Source organism: Eulemur rufifrons, chromosome 1 (genome assembly GCF_041146395.1).
Source record: "Eulemur rufifrons isolate Redbay chromosome 1, OSU_ERuf_1, whole genome shotgun sequence".
Taxonomy (NCBI): Eukaryota; Metazoa; Chordata; class Mammalia; order Primates; family Lemuridae; genus Eulemur; species Eulemur rufifrons.
Genome location: NC_090983.1, coordinates 24,615,724 through 24,634,915, shown reverse-complemented (window position 1 = coordinate 24,634,915; position 19,192 = coordinate 24,615,724). Strand labels below are relative to the sequence as shown.

The 19,192-nt window shown below is 34.5% G+C and overlaps 1 protein-coding gene across 3 annotated transcripts in view; it reads left to right on the top strand.

Moving 5' to 3' along the window:
• Nucleotides 1-19,192, top strand: part of UNC80 (unc-80 homolog, NALCN channel complex subunit) — a 194,559-nt gene that overhangs the window by 62,758 nt on the left and 112,609 nt on the right. For all 3 annotated transcript variants that reach the window (XM_069467694.1, XM_069467676.1, XM_069467685.1), the window contains exon 22: nucleotides 4,908-5,080. In XM_069467694.1, the coding sequence (XP_069323795.1) occupies nucleotides 4,908-5,080 (173 nt within the window). The remainder of the gene's footprint in view (nucleotides 1-4,907; nucleotides 5,081-19,192) is intronic.

Genomic DNA, 19,192 nt, shown 5'->3' with positions numbered 1-19,192 from the left:
TTGCCTATGTTTTCTGGCTTATTAAAAATTATAAAAGATATTCTGTGAGATAATGCTTTTGGAATCTCTTGGAAAAGATAGGTATATCCAGCTATGCTAAATGAACCAAAACAATATCATCTGCTAATCTAAGTATACTATATTTTGCAACAACTACTGCCTTTGATCATGTGCACATCTTTCTATCTGTGAGCCTAATTTTGTTCTTTCTTTCTTTTCTTCTTTCCTTTGCAATCTATGTGTATAAATGATCCCTATGCATCCATGATATCTGTGTTGTCCTTTTTTCTCATTTAAATTATTTTTTGCATTTTTTGTTTTTTTAATTTTTATTTATTATGGATAATTACAAAATTGCTTTTTTTCTTTCTTTAAAGTTGTTAAAGAAAACAAACATCAAACATTCTTACCTTCAATTCAAATGTAGTATCTCAACTTCATTGAGTTAAAATAAAATGCCAATAGAATTTCTTTAAAATCTAAAAACTTATTCCACAAATGAAAAATATGTCTGGTGAACATTTAATAGAATTAAAATGACATTCAGAGATAAGCTATCTTTTTCTTCTGTGTTTTCATATTCACTGAAATTATTTCGTTTTAGAAATCACGTCTCTGTTTGAAGGAAGATGTTTGATTAATTAAAGCAATGGTTTTTTTTTTTTCAAACCAATCAACAAATTTTTGGTTACCTTCTATGTGTTCAGCTCTACCATCAACTCAATGAGCAATGCTGCTTAAAGAAATATTGGATTTGGTCTATCTGAAATTTTGTTGCCCATAAATGTATACAATAACATTTTGTGTCTCTTTAAAACATCACCCACTCCTTTTGGAGAACCAGGGCCTGCATCCCTTCCTCAGGCCAGTGGTCAGGAAGGGCAGGGGAATGTCTTTTGTTCTTTGTGCCACAGGAGATGGCTCAAGGGAATTATCTGGGTGGAGGTCACCCAGATCGCCTTAGCTGAAAATGGGATTAGTCTGGGTGGAGATCAGGAGATTGTCTTAGCCAAAGATGGGATTGATCAGCACCTTTAAAAGCTCTGTTCTGCTCAAAAGGAGGACGTTGGTACTTTGAGACACGGGTTGGCCAACCTCCTCATTTGCTGGCAAATTAATAAACTTTTCTTTCCTTCTTCTCAAAAAAAAAAAAAAAAGATTTATCAGCTAAAAATAATATTTAAAAAAGAAATACTAGATTTTGAAACATCTCTTCTTGGATTTAATAGCTTACAAAAATAAATTCTATGTAAATTATACCTCAATAAACCTGAAAAAAATATTGAGCAAATGCAACTAAAATGTACTGAAGCTAAAAAAGTAATCATAATGTTCAAGACAGCCAACACACGTTCTTACATCCTAGTATGTTTATATAAGAAATTATTAAAGAAGAGGATATTTGGCAGCCAAATTACTTTTTAACATTTCTTTTAGTATTACAATACGGAATGCCAGCAGGGTACAATTTTATAATCAGTTTGTCATTAAGGATACAGGGAAAAATGCAATACCTATAATATATACAATGTTAAATTATGTCTTACATTAAATTTTCCTAACATAATCACTACCTTCAGCAGAATATAAAAGTCTGACCTCCTTCCATGTAAACATTGGGTGTTTTAGAGATGCACAGTGTCACAGTGTTGTAGTGGTGAGAGCACAGGCCATGTCAGTAGGTCCGAGTTGGCATCCTGACTTTATAACTTTCTATTGTATAACTTTAGACTGGGCTACTTAACCTGCCCCCTCTCTTATCTCTCTGTCTTTGTCTTCTCTCTCTCTCTCTCTTACATCCCACACACAAATACATTCTCTTTCTTAATCATCTTTAAAAATCTATCATATAGGGCTATTGCAAAAAATAAAGGAAATAAATTATAAAATATTTCATACAGTATTGGCACATACTAAATGCTCAACAGTAGGAGTAAAATTATATTGTTATCTATTGATGCTATAAAATACAATGGACATTTTCCATTATAGATAGCTTTTGTTTACAGCGTGATGCTTACGTTCTGTGCTTATAGAATTCTGCTGGTCTTCTCACCCCTAATAAATGTACATCATTCTGTGAAGCAAAGAATATAGGTTCTTGCTGACAAACAGTGTTTTGATCACTTCTCTCCTCATTATTTTACTTACATTTCTTAACCGCATTATTTCTGAAGTTCTTTCAATCAAGATGGCACTGCCTTTAGTAATATTGAATACATTTCTTTTGAAATTAGTCATCTTGTCAGATAAATATTAAAGAAAATGGTGAAATACATATCCTTAATGCTTCCCTTAATTAAATGATAACAACTGTTCTTAATAAATTAGATAAATAAGAATAACTTTATTGATCATCTATCCTGTCTTATGTATTACTTCTATTACAAATTTGAGACAGTTATCACCTAATGTGTTTTAAATCTTAATTATATTAACAAATAATAAAACAACTGGATTCACTGCAAAGAAAAATTTAAAAATCTTATTTGGGGTCTATCTCCAGTTTAAAGTTTAAGGGATTATTAAGTTGATATATTTTTTTAACAGATGAGAATCCTCTGATATATGTAACTATTAAAGGGCTATATGCAAATGATTAATAAGGTGACATATAGCTATGAAAAATATCAAGAATATATCTGTTCTAGGAGCTTTGGCAATGCCCAGTGAGTAAATAGAGTAGCATTTTGAAAGAGAGCTGGCTGAATAAAAGACTGTCCTGGAATTATTAGGTCTTCATCTGTAGCTTTTCTTCTTTGTATCACTTGAGATTCTGTCTTTTGAATTTTTTCCACCATCAAATTTTTCTTGTGATACTTCCTTTTGCATTTGATTTAAAACATGCTTTACTAACCGAAAAAAAAGTACTGAAGATATTGAATTTGGAATTTCTGTGTATGGAATATTTGCATCTGAAAAGGAAATATACTCATAAAGAATGAAATACAGGAAATTTTGATAATGATATTTTCATGATATTCTGAACCATTTTTTTATGCATATGAAAAATTTCAAACAGAGACAAAAGTAAAGAGAATGGCTCAGTTGATCCCAAATATCCATTATCCATTTGCAGTCATGATCAAATATTTGCCATATTTTCTTCATCTCTCTTTTATGGTTTTTAAAATGTGTTTTGAAACAAATCCAAGACATCACATTTCATATCTACATACTTCAATATGATTCTGAGTCATTGTGAAAGTTGTAGACCAAGAATTGGTAATTATTTTTATGCCATGCCTGGTAATAAAGTCTAAAGGAATCTGTGCCCCAGGCTTAAACTGCTTCCAAAGGCTGTGTTTCCTGATGGTAGGTACCTACCTTTTTCCACTAGTGGATATGGTGGCCAACATCCCTGTTTGTGACACACTTTCATGGTATACCCAGGCCCATAACTGTAAACACCCCCTTTTATCTACCACCAATGCAAATTATTAGAAGGGTAACCTTAACTCTGGATTTGATCTTTAAAAGCAAATTTGCAAATATTAGTGTTTATTAATAGGAACAAATAATTCACCATACATTTTGCAACCACCAATGGTGACAGACTTGGGTGCAAGACACCTTAGTTGAGAGCTATGGACGCAAGAGCCACCCTTGTGCTAAGACAGCAGGTGGGGAAGTGGGGAGTTGGGGGCAGAGGAAATCAGAGTATTCTTGACAGAAGAGGTGAGAAAGCCATTTCTAGAGATCAGGTCTGTGACTTCTCAGAGAGGACCAGGAGTTGCTAACATCTCAAATGAACAATAATAGCACAAATTAAGCCAACCTCTAATTCAGTGATGCTCTTCCTAGAGGTATATTCTTGAATATTGGAGGAACATTTCAGACGCATGAGAAGAGGCTTGGACCTGGTTTTAAAAACTACATTCAATATTATAACCATATATAAGAAAAATGAGAAATATACTGGAAGCTTTAGAAAACCATGAGATATTTAGGTTTTCAAAAATGTGCCTGAGGATTTTTTTAAAAAGATGAAAAATCAATACTTTGTGTGATTCTTCTTCAAGTGTGATCCTTAGACTTTCTGCATCAAAATCATGTGGAGTGTTTGATAAAAATACATGTAGCCCCAGACCTATGGAATCAAAATCTCTAGTGAAGGATTATTCACATTCTGTATTTTAATAAGCTCCAGACTGATTAAGCCACAGGCAGCTTAATTACAGAAAAATAAGAGGGGAGGGATCAGTGGCTTCCAAACTTTGGGCCCCAGGGCCAGGTCAGGCTAGCTGCATCAGAGTCAGCTGGGAGGCTTCACAAAATACTAATTCTCACGTCTCACCTGAAGAAACTCTGAAGGACTGGATGAGATTCAGGAACTTCCCAAATAATTCTGATGCACAGCCAGGTCTGGAAATCCTGGAATTAAATGATTAACCTTTAAGGTACTTTGCAATTCTAATAGTCAGTAATTCTTTGCATTGTCACTGAAAAAAGGTTTTTTATTTCACTGCAATGCTGTCCTTCATATCAATTTATTACAACAGATCTGAAATTGCACAGGGATTGCATGTTCCATAAAAACAGAAGTTAGTTGCTGATTCCAGGAATAATCATTTTAAATATACCAACAGCTCTTACTAGTATTCAAGAGGAGACCTGGTAGTAAGATGATCAATCCTACATTTAAATGTAGGTAATACCCTACATTTTCATATGCCATGTGTCACCAGATTCCCAAAAGTCAGAATGTGTTCAAATCAAGCATTAGGGTAGAGAGGAAGGAAGTGGAGTGAGGGAGAAAGTTTAGGCCAACATGTATATATATACAGAGAGAGAGAGAGAGGCCAATGATATAAGAAACACTGTTATATCTTTGAAGCTCTTTTTAAATCTATGATCCATTACACCCTCTCTGTTTCATTCCTCCACCACGGGCACCACCCCTACAGGTTGCCACAGTTTCGATGACCATCTTTCTCCCAACCAAGACAGTGGAAAAAGCAAAAACGTGGTGAATCTTGGAGCAATCCGACAAGGCATGAAACGCTTTCAATTTCTGTTAAACTGTTGTGAGCCGGGCACAATTCCTGATGCGTCCATCCTGGCAGCCGCCTTGGATCTAGTAAGTTGTTGGAAGAATTTGCCCACTCTGTCCCCCATCCCAATTCATACTATTAATGAAGGTAAGCGTGAATCCCTAATACTAACCCTAACTGTGGGGTTATTTGTTTTTTCTCAGAATTAGTGGTAAAGGGGCAAGAAAGGTGGTGAGGCGAGAAAAGAAAAAAAAGGGGAGGAAAATCTTATTTAATAAGTCTTGAGAAGTAGACTGTACACAGCATAATTAAAGGTCTGTGAGGGTGCTGGAGTCAGACTGCCTGAGTCAGAATCACAATGACATTTATTAGCCGAACCTCTGTAAAATGAGAGTAAGAGCAATAATCACACTAGATGTACCTCCTAAGGCTGATGTGAGAATTAAATGTGATATTAGACATAAAGCCCTGTCACAGTACCTGAAATATACTCTATAAAGTAGGCCATTATTATATTATTATTAGCTTTATGTTTGCCTTGTATTAGTCTTTTAAATTCTCAGTCTTGGTTTTATTACTTATTAATTGGAGGAAAAATATGAAGCAAGAATCAGTGAAAATAAATTATATGGAAGCACTCTGAACATTGTATGGTATTGTACACATGAAAGGAATTAAAAAATGTAAAATGGGTCTTATTTAGAAAGCGTTTTTGTCAGGTAAACTAGGCCCACCTGTGGCTTTTGAATTCAGTCTCTCAATTCCCTTTATTTACTTTCTGGTTTGTAAACTCTTCACACATTGTGTAAACACTGGGTACAAAATACCAAGTAAATGTCAACAAAATGAACGTCTTTCATTTTCACTTTTAAGGAAGAAAAACTAAAATAGATTTTTATTGAAACAAAAAGTGGTAAGCCTGCCTGTAAGTGATCCCTTTTCCAGATTTTATGACACATGAAAAAGTGACCGCTGGTCACTCATTTGACCTTTGAAAAATCATCCAAACCTTATGATGTAATTCATGAAATTTCTCTGTGATGTTTGCAGCCTTTGCTGTTAGGATATTTAGTCACCAGCGAGGTATGTGGCTTCATTTAAGGCTGAAATATAAATACCACTCATCACCCAAAATGATGACTTGCCATTATATAAGATGTTTTAGTCAGTTTCCCATTGTTTGGATATTGGCCTTGGCAGGTTTTTTTTAAATTGCAAATTTGTTCAACGTGTATTGATGTATGCCACGGTGATCGTAAAAGGTAGAGAATCACAGGTCTCCAGGAGAGCTGGGGCCGGTGGCAATTAAAAGATCGAAGAACAGTGAGGTATCTGTCTAAAGCAAGAGAGCTTGACGAGGCAAGGAGCCAATCCCTTGTTTCCTAGGTGGGAGAGTGGAAACAATCCTGTCACTCCTTTGAGTCACACATGGTTCTTCTTAATCACAGCTTGATCTGTTCCCAAAGGAACAGATTAATTAAATAAATATATTCATAAGAAAAGGATAAACAATTAAACATTTAAAAATGAATAAATATATGAACAGCTAGTTCACCAAAAATACTAATCGTCAATAAAGCAGGCCTCATCAACAAACCATGTATTAGATGCTTTGTTAATCAACAATTAACAAAATAAAAAAAGAAGTACATATTAAAATATCCACAATGCCTTTTTTATATAACTATCAGATTTGCAATGATTAGAAACTGTTCATAAAGATATGAAATATCAGATGCATGGTGCCAGCCATGGTGTAAGCAGCAGGGTTTGGTTAGGGAACAGAAGGAAGCCTTGAGCTAACAGGGTGACAGTGAAAGCAAAGATGGTGACTGGAGCACTCCTCTGCCCCTCCCTGAGTAGTAAGTGAGGTGACGGGGCGGGGCGGGGGGTAGGTGTAGTTCCGTACATCAAATGGCAAGAGTGGTAGAACTAAAAAGCCAGTAGTCATTGTGGCTTATAAGATACTCACCATGTAATAATGAACTAAGTCGACAAATGTCTGTTGAGGGCTTCCTATGTGCCAGGCATGGTGCTAGCTACTAATGATAACATAACAAAATCAACTGAAGAGCTTCACGAATTTTCACTTTTTCCAATGAAGAACGTATTTATATAGTGACCTATTTTCCAGACTTCTTAGTACAGCATTCTAAGGTTGATAAATGATTGATATTTATTGTGTGCCTACTGTGTTTCCAAAGGAAAAAAATTGAAGCTCAGAAAGACCAATTAATAGGCCAGGGCTACAAAGCTAGCAAAGGATAGAGCCAGTTTGGAACCTGGATCTGTCTTCAAAGCCCCTATATTTTGTATTCCACTGTGCTGACTCTCTTAGTAAAAAAATTATGTGAAATTACTTTAGGAACTTACTTTAAAACATGCAAAAATAATAAGTTTTGTATTTTATACCCAATAGCTTAGATGTGGTTAAGAAAGTGAAGGTGGCCGGGCGCGGTGGCTCACGCCTGTAATCCTAGCACTCTGGGAGGCCGAGGTGGGCGGATCGTTTGAGCTCAGGAGTTCGAGAACAGCCTGAGCAAGAGCGAGACCCCATCTCTACTAAAAATAGAAAGAAATTATATAGACAGCTAAATATATATATAGAAAAAATTAGCCAGGCATGGTGGCACATGCCTGTATCCCAGCTACTCAGGAGGCTGAGGCAGGAGGATTGCTTGAGCCCAGGAGTTTGAGGTTGCTGTGAGCTAGGCTGACGCCACGGCACTCACGCTAGCCTGGGCAACAGAGTGAGACTCTGTCTCAAAAAAAAAAAAAAAAGAAAGAAAGTGAAGGTGATAGAAGCTAGCTGAACAACTATTAAATACACAATGACAATTGTGTGTTGCCATCTTACAGATGGTTTAAGCTGAAGTGCTCCAAAGGTACTGTCATATCCATCTTTATCTCAGTCCTAACTTCATAGCTACTTTTGGAAACCTTTTAGACGAGTGAGACATCAAATTTTTCAGACAACTGACTAATGAAATTAAGGTAAATTAATAAATAAATAAGTCATCTTATTTCAATTTGTTTAAAAACGGAGGCAAAAATATAGGCACAGCTTACCATGCAAATTTGAAAATAATGAGATTATAGTAGAAAATAATTTCATTATACTTGACAGTCTATAAAGTCAAATAAGCACCTGATAAAAGTTGACAGACTGTCCTTCGCTCACTGGAAAAGCCTAGGCCCACATCTTTCAGAGATCCTGAAATCTCCACATAAATACGTCATCATGCCATGTTAGGGATTCTAGCAAGCAGCTTTTTTCATTCACATGTTTTCTGTACGAGAGAACAAAAGCCCCAAGAGCTGAGGTGAGTTTTCTCAAGGTCATATGAGTTAGTTGATGTTGAAACTGGGATCAGAGCAGAATCTTCTGATTCCATTCAGGAGTCTTTTAGCAATACCATATGCTTTCTCTATGAAAAAGATGATTTAAATAAATTAGAAGGAATATCTCTTTGACACATTAAAAATATACTTAAATGTATATGGTCTCCTGTAATAAAGAAGATTGCTAATGACTTTTAATGGTCCAGAAAGGATTTGAATCTTCAAAAATATTACTTCTTACATGAATACATGATAAATTCATAAAAGGAAAATATAAGATATTTTCAATTATAAAGATTTACAACATATATTCACTCTCTAAACTAGTGTTTCTTAATATTTGCGGGCACAGATTCTTTCAGAATTGGATGAAAATTATGGAAATTCTCCCAAGAAAAGTGCATTCATAGACAGAATTTTGCATTAATATCAGAAAATTCATAGACTCCTCCCAAACCCACACATGAAACCAAAAATATTGAGAACTCAACCTTAATTAATGCATTATTACTGGCAAAGACATACCGTTTCATCAAGTAATTGAAATTACTTTATTAATATTCGTTGATGATATAAAAACAGAAGGAAACCTGTCATAATTGCTTCCTACATGGAAAGCTTTTAGGATTTATATAAGATGTGTGGGGATGAATGAAACACAAAGCTTGTCACAAAGACAGCCACACACTTAGGGATTTGAAAAATAATCCCAATAAAACAAATTAATACCAGATTCTAAATGGAGATTATTTTAATAGTAATATTGATGAATTCTTTGATAATTAAATCTCTTGGGTGTAGGGATTTCATTCCCTCTTGTCAAATGATTTTATATTTATCTGGTTTCCAACTGCTATACTGCTTAGAGTTTCCAAAGAGATATGATATAGGACTTTCCAGCTGTAGGTACGCTCTATTTCTTACTGAAGCTTGATTCCTGCCATTAGGTTGGGCTGGAGCACATTGAAAACTTAAAATTTCTTTTACTTCACCAAAATAAGGCTATGACTAGATAGTTACCAGACCTCTCGATTCTCCTTTCTTCCTTTCCTGTGACACCCACTCTGGCCTTGCTTGAGCTTCTCAATCTTACAAGTCTCATGGTAAGAAATAAAATAAAGGGGCTTTTGATGCTTATAAGCAGTGTCTTTTGAGCAGTGTCTTTTGAGCCTTAACATAAAGAGGCATTTTCTGAAATAATAGACATCTAATAAAATAGATGTGTACTTAGGGAGTAGCCTGGATTGGGAGGTAATGAGCTCTTTGTCACTCTTTGTCACTAGACTGGATCCACTGGGGACAAATGTACAGGAGGCTCAGGTAGTCACTCGGTAGGAGGAGATCTTTTCATACTTGAGTCTTTGATTCAGGATCGAGGCCAAGCTGTGTGCAGAGCTCAGAGGTCAAAATTCCAGAGATCAAAATCAGTCAAGGTTTAATGGAGCCCAGTGGTCTCCATTAACAGGCAAAGAGAGAGAATCCAGGTAGACGTGGTTGGTTGAATAAAGGGCATAGGTGATGATGGTGGTGGTAACGATGATGATGATGATGATGATGATGATGATAGTGGTGGTGGTGGTGGTTGACAGAGGTGGTGGTAGAAGATAATAATAATAACGCTTTCATCATATGTGACAGCTTATAAAGCACCTTCATATTCATTACCTTAGTTGTTGGCATGAGAGCAAATGGATTAAGACAGGATGTGAACCCTAAATAGGGACATACTTCTCAGTTATGGAAAGGTGAGGGAACCAAAGTAGCTGGTGAACTCTGATAAGCAGACTGAGAGGATGGGAAACTTGAATCAAAGCAGCATTTGGTATTTACTGTCATTTGTACAGGTGTGTCAAGTGCAGTTGTTTGTGCCTACTAATCTGGGTTAGGAGTTCCTCAGGATTACTCTAACTTTCACAGATGTCTTCTGCTAAATGTATTTTCAGATTTTGTCTCCTCTGCATTTGGTTTCACCCAATATCTGATCCATCTGCTTCCTATCTTTCAGAAATACCTCACTTTTTACATATGCTTTATATATTTTCCAGTGCATGGCTTTATTTATATATGTGTGTGTAGTATAGATATGAATATAGAAATACAGATCTAGATATGATATATAGTTATGCAAATGAGGTACAGATGCAGGTATAAAGATATTGATGTAAATATACAGATATAGATACAGACATAGACATACATTTCTGCTATTTCATCACACAGAATTTGGGAGAGGAGGAAAAAATGAATGTACTCAGTTCATCATCATATTCCAATCCGATATTTTCTCCCACTTATCTTTTATTGTTTTGTTTTGTTGCATTCATTTTTAAGTGCAGCTTACATACAATTTTTACATTATGACATAATTTTTATTTTAGAATAGTTTCATTGTTTTATTGGCTTAATTATAGAATTTAAATGTTAATTGTTTTTATTTGCAGTTTTCTTCAGAATTAAAAAGTATTATAAGGCCGGGCGTGGTGGCTCACGCCTGTAATCCTAGCACTCTGGGAGACCGAGGTGGGAGGATCGCTCGAGGTCAGGAGTTCGAGACCAGCCTGAGCAAGAGTGAGACCCCGCCTCTACTAAAAATAGAAAGAAATTATCTGGCCAACTAAAAATATATATAGAAAAAATTAGCTGGGCATGGTGGTGCATGCCTATAGTCCCAGCTACTCAGGAGGCTGAGGCAGTAGGATTGCTTAAACCCAGGAGTTTGAGGTTGCTGTGAGCTAGGCTGATGCCACAGCACTCTAGCCCAGGAAACAGAGCTAGAGACACTGTCTCAAAAAAAAAAAAGTATTGTTAGATGAAAGAAATGCTAGAAATATCTGTGTTTGAAGTTTTGCCAGTCTGGATGTTTTTGTTTCTTTTAAATAATCTCTTGTCATCATTGCTGTGACCACCAAATTTGCGGATACTTGATTCAATTTTAAATCCACCACAGCTCTTCCTCACAATTTTTTTCCTTAGGATAAACTTATCAGGTGAAACTGTAAGGCATTTTTAAAAAGACATATTTTAGAAAGGACTCATTTTTATCTCTAGATTTATATAATCTACAAACACAAAAAGAAAAAAAAAATTAAACAGTTCAAACAAAAGGTACTGTTGTCCATTTTCTACATATTTCAAGTGAAATATTCTATTCTTACTCATCCAGTTGAATTTGTAACATGCACAAACAGTGATTTCTAATTTACTGGTAATTTATTAGCATAAATAACCTAACAATAATTTCAGTTTGCTTTAGAAAATTCCATAAATATAAGAATACCAATGGGATCATAGAATTCTCTATAGTCTGTGGATGGAGAAAATCTAATTCATGTTAAATTATTTATCCTCATAAATAGATAGCTTTAGGAGGAGTGAATATATAATTTTTATTCACATAGGGACACTTTTAAGAGTGAAAGAGAGGGTTATCAATAATTATATGAGGAAAAGAAACCAGACATAAAGCAGGACTCTCCTAGGGAAAAGACATTCAGTTACCATAGGTCTAATTCACACTTAATTTTCAGTCTATTGCACCAAATCTAACACACATTGGGGCTTAATATCACAAGATACTTAGTGATCACAGTGAATTAAGTCCTTTCAAGATGATAGGAATACATCCATAAGAGGAAATACCAAACAAAATGGTATTACATTGTTTTGAATCATGAGAAAAGTAGAAATAATTCAGTAGTAACTAAACTATCAAATTATTCGCTTAATTCTAGTGGTTCTAATTTTTTAAAAAGGTTCTAACTGTGAAATGTAGTGTAAAAAGAATGTATGTCATAAACTGGGTGCAGTGGCTCACACCTGTAATCCTAGCACTCTGGGAGGCCAAGGCAGAAGGATTGCTTGAAATCAGGAGTTTGAGACCAGCCTAACTGAGCAAGAGAGAGACCCTGTCTCTACTAAAAATCGAAAAATTAGCTGGGTGTCTTGGCATGCACCTGTAGTCCCAACTACCAAGGAGGTTCAGGCAAGAGGATCGCTTGAGCTCAGGAGTTTGAGGTTGCAGTGAGCTATGATGACATCATTGCACTCTAGCCAGGAGGGCAACAGAGTGAGACTCTGTCTCAGAAAAAAAAAAAAAAAACAACCAAAAAAAAACTCCTGTTGCTCTATGTTCTTACCAATATATCTTGTCCAACATTTTTACTTTTACCAATCTGTTACATTAAAGTAAAAGCTTTAATCTCTATTTCAACCTAAAGTTTGAGATGTCTTTTCCTAAGTTTATTCCTGTTTACACTTTGCTGAAAAATTCCTTTTATGTCTTTTGTTCATTCTTTTATTGGAGGGCTTTTTGTCTTTTATTGCTTATTTTATTTTTTATTTAAGGCTTGTCAAGTTATTGCTTATTTTAAAAGAGAGTGTAGATAGTAAATATTAATCTATTTTCTGTTCTTTACTTTGCATCATCTCCCAGTTTGTGGCTTGCTGTTTTCTTCATTCCTTGTGGTGTATTTTAATGAAGAGCAATTTTAATTTAAGTATGCTAATTCATCAAAATTTTCCTTTGGCCGGGCGCGGTGGCTCACGCCTGTAATCCTAGCACTCTGGGAGGCCGAGGCGGGTGGATTGCTCGAGGTCAGGAGTTCGAGACCAGCCTGAGCAAGAGCAAGACCCCCCGTCTCTACTAAAAATAGAAAGACATTATACAGACAACTAAAAATCTATATAGAAAAAATTAGCCGGGCATAGTGGTGCATGCCTGTAGTCCCAGCTATTCTGGAGGCTGAGGCAGTAGGATCGCTTAAGCCGAGGAGTCTGAGGTTGCTGTGAGCTAAGCTGACGCCATGGCACTCACTCTAGCCTGGGCAACAAAGTGAGACTCTGTCTCAACAAAAAAAAAAAAAAAAAAAAAAAAAAATTTCCTTTATAGCTAGCATTCTTTCTGTCTTTTAAAGAAATTCCAAGGTAACAAAGATATTGTTATATTTTCCTTTTTAAAGATTTAAAGATTACGTTTCATACAAGTTCTTAACTAGGTTGTTCTATGTAAATGGTAGAAGATAGGAATTCATTTTCCTTATTTTATTTCATTCACTTGGAAAAATAATTATTCTAGCACAATATATTGACTAGTTTATGCATTCTTCTCTAATATGCAATGCTATCTTAATCATATGACAAGTTTCCTTACAAGCATGGTATGAGTCTGGGTTTTGTTCCATTCCATTTCCTGTCCATCCTGAGTCAATCTATTCTGTCTTAGTAGTTATAACTTTAAACATCTCCTAGGCTATTCTTGGCTCTTTGTTCCTCCATGTATATTCTATAATTAGTTTGTCAAGTTTCATGAAAAATCCTTTGATTTATTATTGGAATTGCATTGAGTCCACAGATAGATTTAGAGATAACGGAAATTCAAATGGAAATTCAGATTTGAATTAATTGAGAGTTCTGTTTCTTCCTGAGACAATTTGAGTAATTTTGATTTTTTCAGTAATTTGTCAATTTCATCTTTTTTTATATTTGTTGGTATAAAATTGATTAGAATATTTTCTTATTAGTTCTTAATCTTTGTAGCATCAGTAGCTATTTTATCTATTTTTATTTCTAAAATTGTTTCTATTTTTCATTAGGCTTCTCAGACATTTGTCATTTTCATGAGTCTTCTTTAATCTTTCTATTATATCTTTGTCCTCTAATTCATTAATGCCAGCTCTTATTTTTATTATTTTCTTCCTTATTGCTTTGAGCTAATTGTATTATTCTTTACTTTATGAAATTGATTACTTAGCTCATTAATGTTCTTTTCTCCTTTCTAAAATAAGTATTTAGCTATTAATTTTCCTCTAAATACTACTTTAACTGTATGCCATATATTTTGATAAGTAGCATTTTTGTTTCAATATAGCTTTAAGTACTTTCTAATTTCTTTAATGAATTTGTTTTTGACTCATGGGTTATTTAGATGTGTGTATATTTCAGTTTATAAATACAGGGTTGTTTTAGGTAACAATTTGTTACTGATTTCTAATGTCATTTTTAGATACTGATTCTTTGGAATTCATGTAGACTTACTTTATGACCTGCAACATTATCAATTTTAACAAGTGTTTCATGTGTTGTTGAAAAGATCAAGCTTGTTAATTAAGTTATTCAAACTTCTGTATCCTTATTTTTTCCTCACTGTTTGATCTGATTTGTCAGTTGTGCTGAAATCCCCTACAATGATGGCAAATTTGTTCACTTGTATTTATAGCAATGACAATTTTTATTTTATGTTTTATTTATGTAGAAGCAGACAGCTTTAGAAATGATACAAATTTCTGGACATTTGAACCTTTTATTATGATCAAGTGGCTGGTTAATTTTTAGCAATGCTTTCTACCTTAAGACATATTTCTCTCTGATACTAATATAGCTACAATAGTTTCATTAGGTTAGCTTTGGCCTGCTATGTCTTTTTGCCAATCCTTCACTTTCAACTTTTCTCTATGTTTGTGATTTAGAAATAGCAATTATAAAAAATCTATGTATTTAAAATTTTTACACCATTTTGACAATTTTTTTCTAGAAAATTTAGTCCATTTGAACAGATTGTGACTATTAACGTAATTAGATTCAGTCTGCTACTTTTGCCTATTTATCACATTTTAAAATTTTTTCATTGTGTGTGTGTGTGTGTGTGTGTATTCTTATTTCCATTTCATGCCTTCTTTTAGATTGTGTTACAGCTTGTTTTATTTATCTCGTTTTGGTGTTGTTTCACATTTTTAATTTTTTTTCCATTAGTGGTTTGAAGATTATTATATTCTGTTTATGTTTTTAGAAATTGCATACATATTTAACTAAATGAAGTCTAAAATTAATGAATATCTTTACTCTTCCCTCAAAAATAAGAGGGTTTTAATCTAAACTGTTGTTTAAAATTAAGTTCTATCTTGTTTTAACATTCACAAATTAGATGTTATGTATTATCGATTTTTAGGAAAATGATTTTTAAAGTTTAACATACTCTCCTTGCATCTCAGATATTCCTTCTAAGATCATTTCAGAAGCGACTTTAGTGAGGATCAATTGGTAATAACTCTCTCAGCTACAGTTTTCTTGGAAATGTCCTTTATTTTAATCTCAACTTGAAGATACTTTTGCTAGAATTGTAATTATAGGCTGACATTTTTTCTTTCTGTACTTTAAAAATATTATCTCATTCTTGTCTGGCTTAATTGACATTATTTATAGGCAATCTGCCTCCACTCCCAACCCAGTTGCCTTGAATTTCTTCTCTTATTGTTATTTTGCAGTTTCACTAAAATGTTTCTAGCGTATTTTTTTATTTGAAGTTCATCAGGCCTCTAAATCATGCAATTGGTATACTATATCTATTATTAAAGTTCATAACTATTATCTCTTCAATATTGTATCTTTCACATTTTCTGCAATCTATCTTTCTAGAAAGAAATTGGTATGATATATGATAGATCTTCTCATTTTATCCTGTACCTTTGATAACCACTCTTTCATATTTTTCATCACTTTGTCTGTATACTAAATTCTAGGTAATTTTCTCTGATATCTTTTCCATTTCACTCACGTGGTTCTTTTTTTTTAAAGAACATATTTTGTTTTTATTTTTTTCTGAGTTTTATTTTTTTTTTTAATTTCAAAGTATTATAGGAGTACAAGTATTTTTCATTACATAGATTGCTTTTATAATGCATGAGTCATGGTTATAAATGTGCCCATCACCGAGATAGTGTTCATTGTACCGATTAGGTAAGTTTTTCACTCATTCCCTCCTCCCCTCCCCACGTTGATTTCCATTGAGTTTTACTTCCCTCTGTGCACATGTGTGCTCATCAGTTACTTCCAATTTAATGGTGCGTACATGTGGTGGTTTTTCCATTCTTTAGATACTTCACTCAGGATAATGGTCTCAAGTTCCATCAAAATTGTTGCAAAAGGGATTAAGTCATCCTTCTTCGTGGTTGAGTAGTATTCCATGCTATACATATGTCACATTTTATTAATCCACTCATGAATTGATGGGCACTTGAGTTGATTCCACATGTTTTCAATTGTGAATTGTGCTGCAATATACATTCAAATGCAGGTGTCTTTTTCATAAAATGACTTCTTTTCCTTTGGGTAAATACCCAGTAGTGGGATGGCTGGATCAAATGGTAGGTCTACTTTTAGCTCTTTGTGGTATCTCCACACCACTTTCCATAGAGGTTGTACTAATTTGCAGTTCCACCAACAATATAGAAGCATTCCTTTCTCTCTGCATCAGTGCCAGCATCTATTTTTGGACTTTTAATAAAAGCATTCTGACTGGGGTAAGGTGATATCTCATTGTGGTTTTAATTTGCATTTCTGTGATTATTAGTTACGTTGAGCATTTTTCATATGTTTGCTGGCCATTTGTCTATCCTCTTTTGAAAATCTTCTGTTCATGTCTTTTGCCCACTTTTTGATGGGCTAGTTTGATTAATTAATTCAAGATTGATAAAAGGCTTAAATATAAGGCATGAAACCATAAGAATACTAAAAGAAAATGTTGGAAAAACTCTTCTAGAGACCAGCCTAGGCAAATAATTTATGAAGAAGACCCCAATGGCAATAACAGCAACAACAAAAATAAATAAATGGGCTTTATTAAATCAAAAAGCTTCTGCACAGCTAAGGAAATAGAGCAAATAGACAACCTACAGAATGTAAGAAAATATTCTCAAGCTATACAACTGATAAAGGTCTAATAACCAGAATCTACAAATAACTGAAACAAATCAGCAAGGAAGAGACCCCATGATTCTTAACCAGGGGCTATTTTGCCCACTACAGGACATTTGGCAATATGTGGAGGCATTTTTGGGGATTGCTATTGGCATCTAGTGGGTACATACAAAAGATGCTAATAAACATCCTATAATGCAGAATGTACCCTCCCACAAGAAAAAGAATGATCAGGCCCAAATGGTCAATAGTATTGAAGTTGGAAAAACCTAATCTAATCTATATTTTGGTCTATCTGTTGAGTTTTAAATTTCAGGTTACTACATCTTTTATTTGTAAAAGTTCTATTTGATTTTCATTTTAAAATTGCCTGGTCAACTTTCATAGTCTAATTCTTTCATCATACTTTCAATACCCACATTAATCTTTAAACGTCTTTGATACACTATGATTCCAATAACTGCAGTCTTTGTGAACTTGATTCTATACTTTGTTATTTCTGCTGACTCTTGCTCATAATGGATTACTTTATTTTGTATAATTTTACATATTTGTAGAGTACATGTGATATTTTGATACATGAATACAAAGTATAATGATCAAATCAAGGTAACTGGACTATTCATTACATCAAATATTTATCATTGATTTGTGCTGGAAACATTCTAAATTGTCCAGCTATTTTGAAATGTAATGTAGCTTGCTCCTTGGAACTTTATTTGTAGGAATTTTTTAAGGCCCTGTGTTAAAAGCAGTGTTTTTCAATGGACCAGCAACATCAGCATCACCTGTGAGCATGTGAGGAATGCAAATTTTCAGGCCCTGCAACAGATCTACTGAATCAGAATCTCTGGGGATGGGGCCAAGGAATCTATTTTATCCATCTTCCCAAGTGACTCCTACACTCAAATGTGAAGGTTTGAGAAGTACTGGTTTCAAGTATTCCTCCAGAGAGAAATTCCATTTCTTTTGTCAGACACCTAGAAACATTATCAACCTAAGATAATTTTTAAACTCTTTTTTGGGCATGGGGGGCATGTAAGTAGTGCCCTTTCTTGCACTCCCAACTTGTATGAGAATGTTGGATTTTGTTAGGAGTTCTCATAAAAGACTTGTTTCCCCCTCTGTTCTACCCAGAGCCAAGTCTTGTCAGGCAAGCCAATTTCTGTAGGGAAGAATTTTTTCTCATTTATCTGCTTCAGGTGGCTTCCACCTGAGATCCTGGCTTTATGTAGGAGTGTATGATATGACCTCCCACCGGCTTGGGCTCAGATATGTGACTTGTGGCCCATTGAAAACCCACGATCTGGTCTCTCTATAGTGAGCAGAAACCCTCAGGGAAAATATCCCCTTGCTAGTTCATCCCCACCCCAACTCCTAGAATTGCACTTTCTTGTAATTTCTGTTCTTCAGTGGTCTTTAATCTTACCTTAGAAACAAAAACAAAATCAAAATAAAAAATTTGGGGGTATTTTATCCACCATTGTAGGTGTTCTAAACCAAAAGAAATTTGTCTTCATACGTAATTTTTCATATTGTCAGAAATAGAAGTCTTTGTTTGGTTTTACAAATGCTTACCTAAAATATTAGCATGATGTGAGTAAGTGCGAAAATGACTAGCCATTCAGACCATGTGCTAACAGTAACGCCTGCCTCCAGCGTGCCCACAGCTGCTGTAGAAATGATCAGGGACTAGGCAACTTGTCAGCTTTGGAGTCTGTTACTTAATGATCTCAGTCAGGCAGAGAATTCAATACAGGTTAAGAAATAAATACTGAGTCACAAACATGTACTTTCTAGCAAAGAAGGTTTCAATATGTACTAAAACCCACAATAACTGCTTATTCCCACTGGTTTTAAATAAACAGGTATGCTGCACCAGAAAGAGCTTTCTATTTTATTGTAAGGCAGTAAAAAAATTATGTAATTCTCAAGGGGCCCACATAAAATATTTAGTATTTAAAAACAGTTAGTTCCTGTCCAGTGTTATATGAGTTTTCAAGTTCACTCAAGGTTTCTTCTCACATAACAAGCTTAGATATTGTCCATCAGGGAAAGGAATGTATTGCAATTATAAGCTTCAATTAACCATCATATTTTGGTAACAATATTTTCTAGGTCCCCAGGCAAAATAAAGCACAGCTGTTTGAATTAGTATCCCAATT